Genomic DNA, 19,915 nt, shown 5'->3' with positions numbered 1-19,915 from the left:
CTCATTAGTATTCGTGTTTTTTGACCAATCCTGTGTGTCCTCAGCTGAGTGTGCTTTCGGTCAGGTTTAATCCTTCATATCTCGGCCGTTTTTTAATGTTTTGGTTTTATTTTTTCTGCATTGTAGTCAGTTTATTGTGTAGAATAAGTGTTGAGCAAATAAACTGTTATTACTGATCAAAAATATTTCTGTGGGGTTACCGTTTATGAGGAGTACAGCTGATTTAGTGTGGTACTTTACAATCTGTGTATACAGGTCAATGTCTTCTCTCAGGCAAACTGATTCATGCAGTTTATTGGAGATAATACTGCTCAAAAGATCATGTCAATTGTAATATTATCATACACACACATCTCAGTAATGTAATTTAATTAGCATGATTCAACAGTGTACAAGTAAAGTAGAGAAAATACAGAAACAGTCTAGCAGCAAAAATTTAAGATCAGCCAGACAAAATGTGAACTCAATGGCTGGGAGTACAGAAGATAGAGGGGGGCAATGAAACCAATTTAAAATGATTTTAGTTCTGTGAGAGAGTTTGTTGAGGAATTAAATACATTTTCAGAAAATGACATTTTAAAACACCTTTCATGTAGTAAATCCATAAACATTAGTAGGACATTAGAAGAGTCAAAGACCTCTTTCAGAGAATACTAAAAAAAAAGCCCGGGCCCAGATAATATTGGTGGTAGGGTGCTACATACATGTGCTGAACAACTTTCTGAAATATTTCATTGCATTTCTTCAGTCTCTTACGTTGCAAAGAGTTCCTGAAATCTAAAAAGAAATCTGTTCCTATAGCCAAAACTAAGTTTCTGCGGGAGTTACATGATTTTAGACCTGTTGCCCTCACTTCATTAGTTATGAAGTGTTTCGAGAGAATTATTAAAGGTGAGATTTTATTGTATTCAAAGGATAAATTTGATCGTTTGCAGTTTGCATTTAGACAGAGCAGGGGAGTTGAAGATGCTAATCTTCCACTGTTAAATTACCTGTTTAATCACCTGGAAAAGCCCAAGACCCATGCCTGATTGTTGTTTCCCTAAACGGGAAAATAAAGTTGAGTCTTGGTCATCTTATCGACATTCTGACCACTGCACGTACACACATGCACACACACACACACAGCAGATCATCAGCTCTACATTCATTATATCTGGAGTGATTTTACTCCTGCCAGTCATTGTGCTTGAACATGCTGAGTCGCTGTACACAAGGCTACATTAATCATAAATAATCATAAATAAATTAACTACATTCAATATAACAATGACATCATATAGAGAAGATAAGCAGCTCCTCGTGAACGTCAGCAGAGTCAGAACACAGAATACAGCACGGCGTGAAGAACAGAAGATCACTACAGAAGAACACATGAGGAGAACGCAGCGACCGGGCCATCCTGCTGCTGCTGCGTGTGTGCGTGCAGGCGTGAGTGAGTGTGTGTGTGTGTGTGTGAGTGAGTGCATGTCTTTGTGTCTGTGCGTGTCGTGCCTACACACGTGTCTGTGTGCATGCATGTGTTTGTTACAGACACAGATAGAGAGTAAAGCAGAACATCAGAGGCAGAACAGGGGAAGGTCTGAGCGCGTCTGCTTGGCTTCGTCCATTTAGCCAGATTACTTTTTTAATAGTGGGGGTGTCTTGAGGGCGGAGCCAGTCGTTGGGGCGGGGTCTGCCATGTGGACGGAGTGCACAGGAGTATTTCTGGGTGGAGAGAATGAAGTGTATCTTGGCCAATCATCACTGAACCGCTCACTAGCTCCACCCCCTGAGCCACTGCCGGGGTCTGTGAAGTGTGAGTCTGCACTGTGCAAAGTAGAATGTGTGTACGGCTGTGGACAGCTCCATCATTAGCTGCTGTGTGCAAGTGTCTGGCCAAGAAACGCCCAGCTCCGGGTTACTAAGCTGCTTCAGCAAACCGTCAGCAGTAACCGCCGGCAGGTACCTACACACACACATACCTGCAGAGTCTAGCACAATCACACACACACACACACACACACACACAGAACATTTACATAATCACACAGCTGCTCACAGACCTGTGCCACTTCTACGTGTGTGTGTGTGTGTGTGTGTGTGTGTGTGTGTGTGTGTGCATACATTTGATTGATGGACTCCTCCATGGTGCCGATCAGCTTCCAGAAGAACTCTGACAACAGAAACACGAAGCAGAGAGTGAAGAGTCAGAGCGGAGAGACCAGAGCAGAGCTGAGGGGAATCAGGAGCACACAGCACACTTTCACCACTGTCTGCAGGAGTGCTGTTAGCTTAGCTTAGCATAAATCACTGAATCGGATTAGACCATTAGCATCTTCCTCAAAACTAAAAGTCATTAGTGATGATTCTCCTGCTTAAGCTGGACTCTTCTGCATTGACAATGCAGTAAGATCAGCAGAAGCTCCTGTAAACAGTCCCTAGAATGAGTAAAAGGTGTCCATGCTGTGTAATATCACTGCGCCGCTGCAGTCGCACTACCACCGCAGAGTTTCTGGATTATTACGCCTGAATGAGGGAACAGCTCAGCTATACCAGACTAACAGCAGCTCCTCATCTTCTGTCTGTCTTAGAACACGATACGACAGAAGAGCCACGCTTCACAGAGGAAAACTCCCCTAACGCTTTGCTCCTTTGAGTGAGATGCTAATGGTCTAATCCGATTCAATGATTTATGCTAAGCTACGCTAAAACTGCTCCTGCAGATGCTGAATACTGCTGAGGGATTCAGACATGCTGAAATCAGCCCATTTACAAAAAGGCAGAGTGTGTCTGTAAAGCTGGTTTTTGTGTGTGTCTCACCGTCACACCTGCAGTGTGTGTCTAAAGTTAGAGAACAGGAAGTGGCTGGAGTACCGAACTGCAGACAGGAAGTGTTGTTGGCTGTGCTGCACGTGTGCGTCCTCCATGTGGCGGGAGGAGCAGGTGTAGTCCAACAGACAGAAGCGCAGGTGTTCTCCTGAAAAACAACACACACACACACACACACACACACACACACACACACACACACGGAGCTCAGTCTACACTATATAGAGCACCATAGAAGTGAAGCTGATTTGACTTGATCATCACAGAGCGAGCACCCCCTGTTGGTCTGGAGTCTACTGAGAGAAGCTCTGCTGCACATTTATTTTAATAACTAATATAATGATATTAACGATGATTTTCATTTGTACGTGATTGAATCGACTCTCCATATGTTAAATAAATGTTAAATATCCAGAATCATAACATTAAAGGTAGATGTGATGTGATTTAAGATATTTACATTTGTTTGAAGATATAGATCGAATTCTTTAATCGCAGCCGTTTGTTTTTTTTACATGAATCTCCGTGTGTCTTTTAGCTTTATACTTTTCATTTACAGAGATCAGCATAGATGATTTTCTCAATAAAGACTAATAATAAGCCATCTGACCAATCAGAGGAAAGTAGAGTCATCTGACCAATCAGAGGGAAGTAGAGTCATCTGACCAATCAGAGCAGAGTAGAATGAATATTTTAAAACTGCTAGTAATGGTTGTGGCTGTAGATCACACTGAACTGGGGCCTGTACTGTTGAGGTTAATCCGGCAGGTGGGAAAATTACTGCAACACATGCTGCTCTTACTTTTAGTGTCTTGTCCAAACACTCATCAAAACATTTACAGACTCTAAAATCAAGAAGCATTTCCTAATCGAGTATAAAATATAGTCTTGTTTTAAGAAATAATGAGTCAAAATGAAGAGAGATTCTCCTTAAAACAAAAAGAATAATCTGACGATGGAGGAAGTGAAATAATCTTGTGTCAGGAATATCAAGAGTATTCTGCTTCCCTCACTGTCAGATTATTCGGCTTGTTTTAATGAAAATCTCTCTGCATTTTGACTCTTTATTCCTGAAAACAGCACTATATTTAGCGCTAGTGTAGAAAATGCTTCTGGATTTTTAGATATTTGGGCAAGAAACAAGACTAAACTAAGTGAGAGACTGCAGCATCTGTACTGAGAGATGATTCAGTGAAATTGTACATCATATTGGATGTGTTGAGCTTGTACAGTGACAGGAATTAAAGAAACGGAGCTGCCTTCAGAGAAATGAGCGAGCGTCTACCGGCTGAGTTTTCACCGGAGCAGTATCCTGTTCTGAGCTTTAGACCAGGCGAGTCCTGATGGCTGGTGCACGGTGGAGTTTGAGCCGCAGTCGATGTAGCGGTACGTATCCACAGTATTCTGTCCCGCTCGCACCATGTAGAAGGTTTTCACTGAGGTCCTGGGGGAATATAAGGTCCCGTCAAATTTAAAATGCATTTAGACGGATGTTTCAGCCAGTTAGTTAAGGATATCTGTAATCTAGAGTCTCCAAAACAGCAGACGGTGCTCTAGGCTAGTGTTTAACAGCAGACGGCGCTCTAGGCTAGTGTTTAACAGCAGACGGCGCTCTAGGCTAGTGTTTAACAGCAGATGGCGCTCTAGGCTAGTGTTTAACAGCAGATGGCGCTCTATACTAGTGTTTAACAGCAGATGGCGCTCTAGGCTAGTGATTAACAGCAGACGGCGCTCTAGGCTAGTGTTTAACAGCAGATGTTGCTCTAGGCTAGTGTTTAACAGCAGATGTTGCTCTAGGCTAGTTTTTAACAGCAGACGGTGCTCTAGGCTAGTGTTTAACAGCAGACAGCGCTCTAGGCTAGTGTTTAACAGCAGACGGCGCTCTAGGCTAGTGTTTAACAGCAGACGGCGCTCTAGGCTAGTGTTTAACAGCAGACGGCGCAGATGGCGCTCTAGGCTAGTGTTTAACAGCAGACGGCGCTCTAGGCTAGTGTTTAACAGCAGACACTGCTCTAGGCTAGAGTTTAACAGCAGAGGGCGCTCTAGGCTAGTGTTTAACAGCAGACGGTGCTCTAGGCTAGTGTTTAACAGCAGATGGTGCTCTAGACTAGTGTTTAACAGCAGATGGCGCTCTAGGCTAGTGTTTAACAGCAGACGGTGCTCTAGGCTAGTGTTTAACAGCAGACACTGCTCTAGGCTAGAGTTTAACAGCAGAGGGCGCTCTAGGCTAGTGTTTAACAGCAGACGGTGCTCTAGGCTAGTGTTTAACAGCAGACGGTGCTCTAGGCTAGTGTTTAACAGCAGACGGCGCTCTAGGCTAGTGTTTAACAGCAAACGGTGCTCTAGGCTAGTGTTTAACAGCAGATGGCGCTCTAGGCTAGTGTTTAACAGCAAATGTTGCTCTAAGCTAGTGTTTAACAGCAGACAGCGCTCTAGGCTAGAGTTTAACAGCAGACGCTGCTCTAGGCTAGAGTTTAACAGCAGACGCTGCTCTAGGCTAGTGTTTAACAGCAGATGGCGCTCTAGAATAGTGTTTAACAGCAGATGGCGCTCTAGGCTAGTGTTCACTGGAGATGGGGCTCTAGGTAAGTGTTTTAAAGCAGACGGTGCTCTAGGCTAGTGTTTAACAGCAGATGGTGCTCTAGGCTAGGCTAGTGTTTAACAGCAGACGGTGCTTTAGGCTAGTGTTTAACAGCTGACGATGCTCTTGGCTAGGCTAGTGTTTAACAGCAGACGGTGCTCTAGGCTAGTGTTTAACAGCAGACGATGCTCTTGGCTAGGCTAGTGCTAGGGACATGCTATAAAGACGGGACATGCTATAAAGACGGGACATGCTATAAAGACGGGACATGCTATAAAGACGGGACATGCTATAAAGACGGGACATGCTATAAAGACGGGACATGCTATAAAGACGGGACATGCTATAAAGACGGGACATGCTATAAAGACGGGACATGCTATAAAGACGGGACATGCTATAAAGACGGGACATGCTATAAAGACGGGACATGCTAAAAAGCCGGGCCATGCTAAAAAGACGGGCCATGCTAAAAAGCCGGGTCATGCTAAAAAGCCGGGTCATGCTAAAAAGACGGGCCATGCTAAAAAGCCGGGCCATGCTAAACAGCAGAGGAAAGTGACAGGCAATGCTACTGGGCAGTACTACAGAAGAGAAGGAGGCCAACATGGATGAGCCCATCATTCTGTCTTAAAATAGTTTACAGAGAAGTTTAATTCAAATTAAAGTACTCGATGGTAATGTCCAGCAGTGTTTTAATTAAGAAACAGCTGCAATGAATCACAACATATTAAATAACATTTACTGCAAGTAAAATTAACTCAGGATAAACCACTAACGACACTATGAATATTGAATACTACTTCTAGAAATTGGAATATTAAATGTACAGCTTAAGCAAGTTTTACAAACACAATTCCCAGAGTAAACCTAACACTTGCGCTTTATATTTTGGCAAAACTTTAGACATTATTTAGATTAAGCCAATTCATGATATATTCAAGACAGTGTAGGTCATAATGAGACTCACAGCAGATATCACTACTCCATGAGCACACGACCATCATCTGAAAACAGCAGTGTTGTTCAACATTTGAACTGTACAAACAGGCAAAAACAAACGCCACAGTTTTAAATTAATCATATTTAAGGCTGCCAACATCAGAGGCCTAGAAAAACCATGACATTTATCAAAGACTACTGACCTCCAGCTCCAGCATGTTCACACTCCAGCCTCCAATTCACAGTGACCAACAGAAGAGCGGCAGCCTGTGTGCTTTTATACTGCTGGACAGTTCCATTGACACACACACACACACACACACACACACACACACAACACTAATAATCACACACACACTGAACAGTTACATCTCTCTATAACACACTTTATGTAGATACCCAAGCCTTTAATTACACTACAGCGGTTCACACAGATTCAGCATATTCATGAAAAAAAGAACAAATACAAAAATACAAAACACCCCCCCCCACACCTGTAGACTTGGTCTCTTCCAATTCCCATGATGCCCCACAGCACAGGTATAAAAGCTCACTCTACCCTGTCCTCTGGTCTTTCAATTTTCAATCCTCAGAGTTTGTCTAAAGGTAAGTCACACGGTATCAAGTGTTGTAGATCGGGTGTGTTGTAGATCGGGTGTGTTGTAGATCGGGTGTGTTGTAGATCGGGTGTGTTGTAGATCGGGTGTGTTGTAGATCGGGTGTGTTGTAGATCGGGTGTGTTGTAGATCGGGTGTGTTGTAGATTTTAGATTATAGTCAGACTCTATCTTACTTTCACCAAGAGTAGATCTTCATCACTTCAAGCTTGGCAATCAATTTCTTTTGAGTTCTTGACATTACACTGATGGTTTAAAAGGAGACGTGGATTTATTAGTAGATTAAAGTTCTGGAAACTGAGGAAAGTGTTTAGATGTTGACTTTGACTGAGGTTATACAGCACTAAATGCAAATGACGTTTTGCTTTGTATATTGATAGTCATTCATTCAGTGACAGCGTGAGTCTCCCCATATTGTTGACCACGGCACTGAGTATTGGGTCTGAAATAATCCAAGTGTGATGTGAAAACATGTGCCCTGTTTGTTTGACTGAACAATGCTGTACTGATGGTCATTGGCTGATCATATGATTTCTCTGTTTAGAGTTTGCAAGGAATCCTCTTGTGAAGTGATATTCTGAAAGGGATCGTCTGCATGTGTGAATATAAAACCAGCGTTACCTCTGTTCATGTTTCTGCTGTTTTTATCCCGTTGACTTCCATTAACTGTTTATTTTCTAACTCATTACATCAACCTAAATGTTGTTGGTTTTCCTTGTGGGTTTAGCAGCGATCGTTTGTCATTTTTACCGTTGATCATCTGTTGCAGTGCAAACTAAGTTTCTGTTTTTGTTTTTTTGTTTTTTGTTTTTGTGCAATTTAGTGATCTGTGCACATCTTAAATCAGAGAAAATACAAAGTAGCACCTCAGCTGTCAGAGAATCCTTAACATAGTAAGTGTATTCATGCATGTGCACTATGATTTGCCATTTAATTTCATATAACTCCATATAAATCCAGAACTTTTTTTTTTCCTCTGGCCTATCTGAATGCTGGAAACTGATGATCAACAGTAATAACCACAAACTGTAGCTCTTTCCAACAGGGAAAACCTCGAGAGCACTTGATTATATTAATAATCGAGAGCACTTGATTATACTGTCATGGCTTTGCAATCAAAAAATGCTGTTATAATAGAAGTCAATGGGGCAAAAATCCACCAGCACAACCAAAGAGAAGCCCATTTGATAAACGGGGTTAAGGAGAAATCTTCCCCTTCCTCAACTCTTGCAGATGTGGCTTTAGTGTTGAGTGACTGAGGAAAACATTATTCAGTATGAGATGTGGCCGTCATTATTCTGTCGCTAAACAGTTTCTCACTGCAGTTCAGTTCAGATTGAGGTTCAGCTGGTTTATATTCGCACAGTCGTTCATTTCGCAGTCTCTATATTGTTTACCATGTAATTTGAATATTGGGTCTGAATGACTTGTAAACAGCATCAGCACTGTCTAATGGACTGTAAATAATGCTGTATTGTGGCGGTCATTGGGTGCTAATATGATTTCTCTGTTTAGAATTGTCAAATAATACTTTTCTGACATTATATTGAGGAGAGTGTCTGAATATCCCAATATTAAACCAGCTTTACCTCTTCTGTTCAGGTGTTGAGTTTAAAGTGTGAGCTCTTTCATTGTACACATCTACATGAAGGCAAGCTTTTTATTATTAAATCTCTCATTTTTAACTTTCTGACTTTTGCTTTTTTGCATTTAGTTAATCTAAGGCACTGTAGGACTGTTACAAATAAAATGATTAAATTATTTACTCTGCAAACATTTGAACCAAATTAAGTCAACGCTTTACACAGATTGTCTTAATGTTTTGATTTAATTGGCCAGTAAAAAAATATTGTTGTCTTAAAAGAAAATCTGGGAAGTTCTGTTTCCGTGTCGGTTTTACTTTGTGCATTACTTCTGCAGTAAACGTTGTCTTTTCTTGGATATTTCTTGAAAATATTGCTGGATAATGGTGGTCATAGGCTCTGAAATAGAGGTAAAGCTGGTTTTATATTGGGATATTCAGACTTTCTGCTCAATATAATTTCAGAGAAGTGTTCAATGCAAACTCTAAACGGGGAAATCAAATGTGCAGCTAATGACCGTCAAAGCACAACCATGTTTCCAGTCCATCAGACAGTGTTGCTGTTGTTTTAAAGTCATCCTGGAGTCCTGCAGAGAGGTGATGAACACATGCAGGGCTTCTCAACATCAGCACAGTCCTTCAGACTGATGGAGTTCCTGCTTGATACTCTTCTCATTAATAAAATGACAGCAGTTTTGTTCTGAGTCTAGCGATGCCATCTTTTTTGTCTGAGATGTTTTACTTATGAAGTCATTTCTGATGTCAATTTCGACAAATCTTCTGTAGTAATAGACAATGCAGCACTTGTATTGAACATTTCCATGCTGACATGCTCTTTCTCTGCTTGATGTAAGTTTGTTTGTGAGTGAGCGTGTGAAAGCTGCAGGCCGGTTTGTGTTTCAGGTTTTAGACGTGCTCTTTGGTGGATTAAAATGGTTTTGAAACCGGGAATGTCCTGGTGATTTTCTGCCAGTATTCTTCACTTTAGCTCATTTGCTCAGACAGCTTGTGCTGGTGTGTTTTATTCAGTAATATTTCCCGTGTCTTTTGAGTGCAGGTCAGGACTTGTCCCGCTGCAGTTGGAGCTGGTGGAGAAGTTTGCCTGGATGTCACAGCTCTGCAAACTTGGTTCTGGGAGAGGAGGATCACGGCCCCTGCCCCAACCTGACTTGCTGTTCAGGTAACGCCATCTTCTGGTGGCTGCAGCTGCAGGAGTTTTCAGACCTGTGGTGAGTATACAGCAAACATTTTATCCCGTTTATTTTCGTCTGTTTGTGAATACAGGAAAACTGTTTTAAATGTTTCGCTTTAAATGCGCTGGTCCTGTTTAAACACCTGCCGTGTGTATTTAGCATGTGAGATCGCAGATTAACCTGCAAGGTTTGAGTGATGGACATGATCTCTTTTTAAATATATGTGAAGCGTGTTCTGCGGATGATTTACTGTGTGAAAACATGCTTTACAGTTTTTCTCAGTTGTTTTATATTTCAGGTTTATTTCAACTTATATCAAGTGCTGGGTAAAACCTGACAGTGTCCACAATGCTCTTAAATTACTCCAGATTTGAGCATCTTCAGGGAAAGGAAAAGGCTGGTCAGCTTTTGGCTGAGCTCTTGCGTCAGACAGAGGTGGTTTGTTGATCTACAAGAGTCGACATTTTCTTCATCTCTCTTATTCTGCCATTTTCTGCTTTAACTAGCATCATCATATTTGCATTCTGTTTTCTTTCTTCAATAGGATCTCTCACAAGGACCCTTACTATCAAGTTTCCACAGGAATCATCTGCATCGATAAAGTCCACGTCTTACCCCATCCAGAGTGTTCATCATCTCTCACCATTCATACAGACCTGCCGCCTCCAGTCTTCTGTTGTCTTCTCGGACTCGTGTATCTCCTGCTCTGAAATCAGTGTCATCTTGCTGTTACAGTGTGAAGGTCAGCTCACAGCTACAGATCTTTATAATTTAAATGATCATTTATTTATTTATGTATTGAGAAACTAAATGACTGTGTTCAGTAATGCAGTATACTTCTGTTACAGTAGTAAATTCATTCAGTGAAGTCATTTGGAGATCTTTTTAGCGTATAGTAGAACCCCATGTGTGCACTGTTCACATGTTGATGTTAAAGGGTCGTTCACACAGATGGATATTCTGTCATCTTTTACTCATCTTTCACTTGTTCCAAACATGTTTGAGTTTCATCCTTCTGTTGAACACAAAGATGTTTTAAACGGCGCTAGAAATCTGTAACTATTGACTTTCATAGAGAGAAATAAACACCATGGAAGTCAATGGTTACAGGTTTTCCAAATCTTATGTTCAGCAGAAAACAAGAACCAGTTGTCTTGGGTTTGAGTAAATTTCTAATGTTTGAGTTATCATCAAGTCCAGCTGTTAAAACACGCGTTCATGTTCTCGAGGATATTAACAACATGTAGTGTGAGCATTTAAGACTGGGCTCAATGTTATTCACTCTCGTTTCAGTAAATGCATTTGAGAGAAATGTGGGCAAACTAATTTAAGTTGTATTGCACAGCATTTGCATTGATTTGTATTTTGAAAGGAAATTTAAATAAACACCCCTCTGTATCACTTTTGTGTTTATTTTAATGCACTAACAGAGGATGAGTGAATTAAACTGACACTAATTAATCATTAAGTGTATTCAGCTTATAGTACATGTTAGAACAACTCTTATCTTTTAAGTAGAGCTCACTCTAGTTTGAGTATTCATTACTTAATTTTAGGGCAGCCAGTTTCCTCTTATTTTATTTTTTTTAAATAAACTCAACTTATCCGGGTTTAGAGTGTGCACATTAATACTGATCTACACTGTTACCCCATAATTCCGTGTGTCTGTCTGTTTCTGACAGCGCTGCAGCTGGTGGAGAAGCTTTGCCCTGGTCACTGATCTGCAGACTCTCTTCTGGGAGTGGAGAGCTATGCTTAACCTGCTGGCCTGATGCTCAGTCATGAGGTAAGGTTGCAGTTCCAGGCTGATACGGCTGTCATCTTGTTTTCCTCTGTGCAGGCCTAACGCTGCCAGTCTTCCAGATCTCTACACAGAGCCACGTTGCCCCTCTGAGACTGAACCTGATGCTGTGATCGTCTTGACGGAGGTGAGAATCTGCTGTGCTAATGCTGATCAGCGTCAGTGGAGCCTGCAGCGGTGTGATGCCTGAGGAAGAGGAGAGCGTTATACTGGTGATGGAGGCCAGAGATGAAGGTACTGCTCTGAGATCAACACAGCTGTGATTGGTCCACCACTGATGAAGAAACAGAACACACAAACACACACACACACACACACACACACACACACACACACACACACACACACACACACACACACACACACACACACTGCTCTGCTGTGAATGCTTCAGGAGTCGGTGTGTGTTTCTAGAGACGTCTGGGGGGGCCTGAATACACTCCTGCTACTGCAAGCACACAAACCCCAGCTGAGTGTACGCACACACACACACATTTTCGTCCAGGACTATGGGGAATAAACAGTTAAAGTTGCTTTTGCAATGTAAATTTATCAATATGCATAATTCAGTAACAGTTTGAAATGTTAAATTGGGCCAATAACATGATGGGCTGCAGTTGATGCTTTTTCATTTGGTTCAACACTTTATTTCTCATTGAGCTGATGGTAACCGGCTCTTCCTCCTATTGAGAAAACAGATGTGAGCAGGCACTAAAGACCAGTTTAGCAGTATTTTGTCGTTCTTTTACAGAAGTATGTCAGTGCATGAACATAACTTTGTCACACTGTAAGCTGGCATCATGTTAGATCAACTAAAATGCACCAGAGCAAATCTGAATGGTTTCTTCTGAATGTATAAATATAGGAACATTGAATGTTCATGGCTCTGCTGTTGAGGAGTGGGAGGTGCTGCCAGATTTGTAACAAACAATTACTCAGATTAATTAAGGAATTATTATAATTGCTTTAGTGTAAAACTTCTCTCATTGCTTGACTGTTGTCTCTGCTAGCTGTTCCCCTCACCGGCCAGCAGAGGTCTCTCTAGTCCAGCTCATGTCTACAAGCCCAGGGCTGGCTCTGATTACGCTGCACCTGAAGCTGGTTTCCACACGCGCGTTTGCTTCTCTCAGCACTGGTACTCTTGCAAACTCTTGTTTTGCTCTATGCTTAATTCTAAGTGGTTCTATTCTCTGATTCTCCGTTGCAGATTGGACTGTTTACACCTTTTATGACTGTCTGCTTGCTGTCTGGATCTGGTCTGTGGTTTCGTTGTGGTTGTATGTGACCAGTTCTGACCATAGCCAGTATTGTGGTTGTGTTTCTGCCTGCCCCTGGATCAATGTAGCAGCCGATTCTGTTCCCTTCTGGAATTCCGCTTCCCCCTCCACAAAGCGTGTCTGCTAACAGAGTCTGCAGACACAATCCCAACACAACTGGGTGTATGGAAAGCGAAGATGGACGAGGCTTTCATGTCTTGAATGTAAGGTAAGCAACGTAATAATTAATCAAACACTCCCGTTAAGTGTGTTTTGTGGTTCTTGTTTGTATTCTCAGCGTCCTCTAATCTGCAGTGGCGCCCCCAGAAAATTTTCATAGGGGTGGCCAGAAGAGGGGTGGCACACACACAAAAATTAATTCAGTGTAATGTTATTTATTTTTGTTTCTGGTAAATTTAAATAATTTGATTTTATTTCATTTAATTAATTAGTCTTTAATTAATTAGCAAGTACATGTGCAAACCAAATAAAAATCAATATTTAGTTTAAAAACACTTCTCATATATAGAAATAACTTAAGTTATTTTTCACATACGTTTATTGTACAGCATACAGTATATGCCATGTCTAAAATTAATTGAGAATGAGTCAAATAATAAAACAAACAAGTGAACAAACTGAACAAGGCATTACTATATAAATACACACACACTCACTATACAGACCCTAATAATATCATTTATTCATATCCCTTTTTGAGCCACTTTATTAATGCAGCTTCTATTGATGTACCTTAAGGTAAATATTACATGGCCATTACTGTCTATTGAAGGTAGGTGTGTGTGTGTGTGTGTGTGTGTGTGTGTGTGTGTGTGTGTGTGTGTGTGTGTGTGTGTGTGTGTGTGTGTGTGTGTGTGTGTGTGTGTGTGTGTGTGTGTGTGTGTGTGTGCGTGCGCGCGCGCGGGGTCAATGACGATCAGGGAGGGCAGTGGTAGTTCTAGTTTAGATGGGCGAACCACCCCATATACCCACCCTCCTTAAATAGTTACATTTATATTTCAATAAATATAAAAATTTACTTAAATTTATTCTAAATAAATAAAAATATTGTTAATATTACACAATTATTATTCTAAATAAATAACAGACATCAATCCTAAAGTTTACTGGAAAACAATGTAACAGTGATAAGCTAAGATCACTTGGGGAACCTTTTGCATGAATAGCCTATTATTTATGACAATTCTATAGAATAAAAAAATGTGTGTTATAGAATTATCTGTGCTCTTAGACCCGAATTATGGCCGAGAAATAATGTTATGATGTCTTACCTCCCTGACTCTTTATCTCTCCTTTCTGACATGCTTGGTGAAAGTATCATCATATTATATAAACTTTAGTTTTGTCGACTTTCAAAACTAAACACCTGACACCTCTTTACAAATGGCTAACTCCAATGATTCACTTGGTTCTCATGCGCCGTGAAACCGAAGTGTTTAAACTGAGTGAATCATTGAAGTGTTTGAACTGAGTGAATCATTGAAGTGTTTGAACTGAGTGAATCATTGACGTTTTTGAACTGAGTGAATCATTGAAGTATTTGAACTGGGTGATTCATTGAATTGCTTGAACTGGGTGAATCATTGAAGTGTTTGAACTGAGTGAATCATTGAAGTGTTTGAACTGAGTGATTCATTGAAGTGTTTGAACTGAGTGATTCATTGAAGTGTTTGAACTGAGTGATTCATTGAAGTGTTTGAACTGAGTGAATCATTGAAGTGTTTGAACTGAGTGATTCATTGAAGTGTTTGAACTGAGTGATTCATTGAAGTGCTTGAACTGAGTGATTCATTGAAGTGCTTGAACTGAGTGATTCATTGAAGTGCTTGAAATGAGTAAATCATTGAAGTGTTTGAACTGAGTGAATCATTAAAGTGTTTGAACTGGGTGAATCATTGAAGTGTTTGAACTGAGTGATCCATTGAAGGGCTTGAAATTAGTTGAACTGCAGGAATTATTGAAGTGTTTGAGTAGTTTATATTGAATCTCTGTGTGACTGTACTGAATGTAATCCTCTAATGTTTTGATGTGAATAAGTGGTTTAATCCTTGTGATTTGGTCAAATTAATTTCAAGTAGACAGAGGGACCTTAATTTATTTATTTGTTGTTGTTGTGGTTTTGTGCATTTGATTGTTGAATTTATGTATATTAGAGTGGTTTAAATTGTTGTTGTAAAATCTGTATAAAGTGTTCTTATTTTGAGGTTGTAAGGAGACCAAACTGAATAATATTAGACTGCAATTCAAACTGGGTTAGTCTTTAGTTTGTTCATCTTTAGCTCTATGACGGGTTCTTGTACTGCTAGTATATCCTGTGTAGCGCTGACTTTATAATTGTGTATTTTATTTTACTTATAAATGAATAAGCTGTCACCCCTACCCAGTCAGATCGCCACAGTGTTAATAACCTGAACATTTGACATTACGTAAAACAAATATTTACTAGTTAAGCTCTTAAACATTTATAGTTCACTGTTTTGATTAAACCACATTAATTGAAAAATAAAAAACCTAATATTAAACTGAAACGAAAGATTAAATTGGAGTTGAATGAAGTTCTGCTTGAAACTGTTTTCAGCTAAATAAGAGTTGCTTTTTGCCTGTTTGCATGCACATAACATGGTAAACAATGTAAACTACAGGCCTTCGAAAGAAGCGGTGACGTAAACATCTGAATAACCATCCATAATTCAACACTCTTGTGTCGCTGGTCTAAATGTGCTTCATGACTGTTGTTCAGTTTCCCCTTACCTGCCAAAATAAACCGCGATGTACAGGAATGATAGATGTGTCCTGTTATTATAGGTGTACTCCACTGTGTACTTAAACATTCATAATAAGCTTTTCAATAAAAACAGCTCGCTGTAATGGCGGCTTGAGGGTTTTAGCTTAATACTGATCTGTAGTTTGTAAAGACTATTCATATTCTTTTTGATGCAATCTGTTCATAAACACTGACATGTTCAGAAACTGTGTGTGTGTGTGTGTGTGTGTGTTGGAGTAGTTGCACCCACAAATCAAATCTGTTTGATCTCTGTATTATTGCTGTTAAAATGGATTCAAGGCACAATGAAAGACCTTTGATTAACATTTTTATTAGTTTTTTTTATTTTATAAACGCTATTGCAAGAATATCTGCTAGCATGCTAGATCATATTCTAACTGAACATTATACTAAATGACGTCAGTGAGGTGCTGAAGATGGGCTGTGTTGAGTTGGTTTTCGATTTGTAGTTAGTATATTAATGAAAATATTAACCTTTTACCTTCAAAACCCCTTAAGAAAAAATCAGATGCGTGACTAAATCAGCAGCAGAGACATGGTTTGCATTCCTCTGACAGTAATATGCAGCACAGTTCTGCCGGTTTACTCCTACACGTGTCTTCTCCTGTAGGTCCAGTGCTGATGGAGAGACACTGAGTCTAGAAATCATCATGCGAGAGATGGAGGAGCTGAAGAGTCATCTGGCCCGCATCAACTCGCCAGTAGTGCTGTGCCATAATGACCTACTGACTAAAAACGTCATCTATAATCAAGAAGGTAAAATAATTAAGTGTAGGACAGTTTACCTGAGATTTTCAGCATAGGATAGAGCTGAGTTTAGTAAAGAGCTCATGGCAGCAGTACACCGCTGTCTGGTGCATTTACTGGACAGATTTAGTGTGCTCAATGCTTAAACCGGGGGATTTACACACTCATGGCCATTGCAGTATAAGCGTCTCTGGTATTGTCCGTCACACTCATCCTGTGTTTTCACTAATGCATTTATTTTTCATTCTTTTTTCTGTAGGTGCAGTAAAATTCATTGACTATGAATATGCAGATTTTAATTATCAAGCGCATGATATCGGGAACCATTTCAATGAGTTTGCAGGTAAAAAAAGTTCATATTAACAAAAACTGGACTTTAAAGTTTTATTTTCCCTCTCTAAATGATCTTTTGTCTTTGAGGTATCGATAATGTGGACTCCAGCCTGTACCCTAGTGACGAGCTTCAGTTTGATTGGCTCTCTGTTTACCTGGAGAGCTTCAAGCGGTGCAGCACTGGAGATTCTGCAGTGACCCAGACAGGGGTCCAGGAGCTTTATGAACAAGTCTGTCAGTTCTCCTTGGTGAGTGTTTGTGGGAGGCTGGGAGTCTTGAGTTTCCTGTTATTTCAGAAGAACACTTAGGAAGCCGTCTGTAGATTGAGTTTCATCAGCATGTCTCTAACAGCTCGTTCATGATATGGCCATGTTCACCTGAACAGGTGTACTCGAGCAGCAATGGAAGTCTTCAGATGACACTGCAGATCACCACTAATGCTGCATTGTGTAGATGTTGTGGCCTTTTCGTGCACAGCTCGTGTCTATTTGGGTTATGATGGATGTGCCATGCTGTATGCTGAGGTTTTGGTGACAGCAGTTCTGATTTGCGGGATTGAGTTGAAGCTCCAGGGATTATCTGTCAGAAATACTGATGATCTAGATTAAGCAGAGCAGCGATAGATCTTTCCCATCTTTCGAAAAGGCAAACACGGGACGGATACATTACACACGTCCAGAGCCACGTATCGGCAACTGGAGGACAGATATTCCTTGTTGACCGTTCAGCAGATCTGTGGCTCTAACACACAGGGGTGGCCAACCCTGTTCCTGGAGATCTCCCTTCCTGCAGATTTCAGTTGCTACCCATATCAAACACACCTGAACCAATTAATCAGGACCTGAACACCAGGTGATAATTACAGGCAGGTGTGTTTGATATGGGTAGCAAATGAAATCTGCAGGAAGGGAGATCTCCAGGAACCGGGTTGGCCACCCCTGCTCTAACATATTGAGCACAGTGTGTCTGATGATTTTAGAAACCAGGGTCCTCATGCTGGTCCTCAACACCCCTGTCTGGAGGCTTCTAGTATGCCTAGTAAGAGCATGATCAGCTGGATCAGAAGTGTTTAATGAGGTTGTAAGCTGAATATGCAGGACAGAAGCTCTCCAGCAGCAGAACAGGCCAACAGCAGATTCTGTCCATCAGCTCATTCATGGAGACGGCAGAGGCCTGAATGAGTGAGGAAGCAGATGTTCAGGCTCAGTGTTCTGCTTTCTGTGCTTGGCATGCCTGATTCCAGCAGCATGGTTAGGGGATGATCTGAAATGTCCTGATCTAACCCTATCTTAATCTGTGTCTCCTCTGTTCTTTCGTTTCCTTGTCCAGGTGGCTCATTTGTTCTGGTGTCTATGGGCTCTGCTCCAGGCAAAACATTCCACTATTGACTTTGATTTCCAAAGGTGTGTCACTTGCTTTTTTCCAAATATCTAATTTAATCTGTGAAACAGGAATAGAGCAGTTGTAAAAGCCTGATCATTCTCTGCTGAATCTGTTAGCAGAGGTCATAACACAGAGGTGAATTGCCTTCCTCACTAGTGTACTTCTCTTAGTAAACGCAGCTGTGGTTCATGAAGGATTGTGCTTTTAAGAAACTCAATATTTACATTTTCTCTCTGTGTCTGTCTTAGATATGCCAGGGCCCGATTCAACTACTACTTTGAGAAGAAGCGAGAGTTCTGTGGATTGACACCTCCATGATGCTTCTACAAGCGCTGTGCTGGTTCTGCAGACTCTGTCCATTATAATGCCACACAATCTTCATCAGCTCAGTTTAAGGATGGACCAGGATCACAGATTTGTGTTGAGTGCACAGGCAACCATGTCACTTGAACTACACTATTCAACATACCGAGTCTTAATTCTTCCTCAGACAGTATCAGATGATTATTTCACTCTTAATTAATTTATTTCTCAGTTGTTCTTGTGTAAGCGTGTTTCAGAGTGATCTTATTATCAGGAATCTACATCTCTCTCATACACTTAGACCAGCTCTGTGCTTCTCAGACATTTGTTCCATGGCCACATCTAAACTTCCCCCTGCCTGTAAATACCGAAACTTTTACCAACTCTAAATTAATTCATTTCCTTCAGCTTTGTCCATTATTTATCAGGGGTGGCCAAAGCAGAATGAACCGCCGACTATTCCAGCATGTGGATGTCTTTCGGGTAGTGAGGCGACAGTGCTAACCACTGAGCCACACTAACTCTTAACTGGAATCTTGTTGCTGCTAATCAGTGGTGTAAACTAAAGTAAATGGACCTCGTTACTTTACTCAAGTATGTTTTTGCAACTTTGTACTTGTGCTGAGTATTAAAAATATAAGCAACTTCTACTCGACTACATTTTTGATTGAATATCTGCACTCTTTACTCCACTACATTTGAACAGACGCTTACCGTTACTTGTTACATTGTGATTTTGCGTGACACATCGGCATCTTTATCTACCACGGCTAATTTTGTTGGGCGGACGAGGCGATATCGCCATCTACAGGATGCTGAAAGTACTGTATGCTCTTCATCAGCTAAATCACGTAAACGTTAATTAGCAGCTTGCCAGTACCGCCGCTCCCTATACGCAGAGTATGCATGCTGTGTAGGGCTCAACATGTTGTTAAATACATTTTAAAAATTTATTTTATGACTGACTCAAAAAGCAAACCTGTAATGTAATATTTTCCGTGTACATGCATAGCAGCGTTGGGTCCACTTCTCTTTGTGGCTGCTTTGCAGCATATAATTATTATTGATGCAAGTCAAGTTGCAGCTCTACCTGTGAAAAACAACAAGAGTCTGGAGCCAAGAAGAGGAAACGAGAACTAGATGAGTCGCCTGCATCACTTTCAGGTAACATCCATGAATCTGGAAAACATATTTTTGGCTGTTCAAGTAAATTATTGAGGATAACGTTTAATCTTCTCCACAACTCCACCAAATCTGCCTTGTTGTTCACGTTCAGTTTCTTGCTTTGCTGCTGTGCATTGGGCTTTAAACTATGACTGGACATGCTCCGTGACTGAGTTTCCCCTTTACCCTGTGTTGCTGATAATTACACACTCAATTATTTTATTAATCTGTGCAATAGTTTACAATTGTTTGCACACCAGCTACTGTACATACACATGACCTGCACTATAATTCAACTGTATGTAATATTTATTATGTAGTTGTATATTTTATAATTCTATATTATATAATTCTTTGCAGTTATCATTTTATTGTTTTCTCTATTTCTATATGATTA

At 40.7% G+C, this 19,915-nt stretch overlaps 1 protein-coding gene and 1 long non-coding RNA gene across 13 annotated transcripts; one reads left to right on the top strand and one right to left on the bottom strand.

Annotated features, from left to right (window-relative positions):
* Window positions 1-995: 995 nt before the first annotated feature.
* Window positions 996-14,221, bottom strand: LOC141380272 (uncharacterized). 9 transcript variants are annotated; one of them, XR_015522501.1, is made up of 8 exons: window positions 14,075-14,221; window positions 11,374-11,712; window positions 6,538-6,619; window positions 6,363-6,430; window positions 4,097-4,255; window positions 2,803-2,959; window positions 2,107-2,715; window positions 996-1,973 (listed from the first exon to the last, which is right to left on the bottom strand). It is a non-coding gene; the product is annotated as an uncharacterized LOC141380272 (long non-coding RNA). The 9 variants fall into 9 exon arrangements; XR_015522498.1 differs by having other exon boundaries at window positions 2,107-2,155; XR_015522499.1 differs by having other exon boundaries at window positions 2,107-2,214; window positions 6,538-6,616.
* LOC141380271 (ethanolamine kinase 1) lies at window positions 6,904-19,002 on the top strand. Of its 4 annotated transcripts, XM_087304788.1 has the most exons (12): window positions 6,904-6,940; window positions 9,590-9,761; window positions 10,094-10,160; window positions 10,270-10,467; window positions 11,408-11,511; window positions 11,589-11,760; window positions 12,734-13,011; window positions 16,199-16,344; window positions 16,595-16,678; window positions 16,756-16,916; window positions 17,998-18,071; window positions 18,300-19,002. In XM_087304788.1, exons 7-12 carry the CDS (start codon window positions 12,968-12,970, stop codon window positions 18,367-18,369), a joined length of 579 nt encoding a protein of 192 aa, XP_087160914.1. In that variant the 5' UTR covers window positions 6,904-6,940; window positions 9,590-9,761; window positions 10,094-10,160; window positions 10,270-10,467; window positions 11,408-11,511; window positions 11,589-11,760; window positions 12,734-12,967; the 3' UTR covers window positions 18,370-19,002. The 4 variants fall into 4 exon arrangements, with proteins under 4 accessions (XP_087160914.1, XP_087160916.1, XP_087160915.1 ...); XM_087304789.1 differs by lacking the exons at window positions 6,904-6,940; window positions 9,590-9,761; window positions 10,094-10,160; ... (1 more) ...; window positions 11,408-11,511; window positions 11,589-11,760 and adding an exon at window positions 12,606-12,661; XM_087304790.1 differs by lacking the exons at window positions 6,904-6,940; window positions 9,590-9,761; window positions 10,094-10,160; ... (1 more) ...; window positions 11,408-11,511; window positions 17,998-18,071 and having other exon boundaries at window positions 11,621-11,760.
* The last annotated feature ends 913 nt before the right edge of the window (window positions 19,003-19,915 follow it).

Source organism: Danio rerio, chromosome 22, assembly GCF_052040795.2.
Source record: "Danio rerio strain M-AB ecotype USA chromosome 22, GRCz13ab, whole genome shotgun sequence".
Taxonomy (NCBI): Eukaryota; Metazoa; Chordata; class Actinopteri; order Cypriniformes; family Danionidae; genus Danio; species Danio rerio.
The sequence above is the reverse complement of the archived record's forward strand: the minus strand, read 5'-3'. Positions and strand labels throughout refer to the sequence as shown.

What these genes read in the sequence shown, in the direction of transcription:
- LOC141380271 (XM_087304788.1), top strand. Translation starts at nt 12,968, where the DNA reads ATGGAAAGCGAAGATGGACGAGGCTTTCATGTCTTGAATGTAAG. An exon ending in TTTCATGTCTTGAATGTAAG is followed by an intron (nt 13,012 to 16,198) that starts GTAAGCAACGTA and finishes CTTCTCCTGTAG; the next exon opens with GTCCAGTGCTGATGGAGAGA. An exon ending in AAGTCTGTCAGTTCTCCTTG is followed by an intron (nt 16,917 to 17,997) that starts GTGAGTGTTTGT and finishes TTCCTTGTCCAG; the next exon opens with GTGGCTCATTTGTTCTGGTG.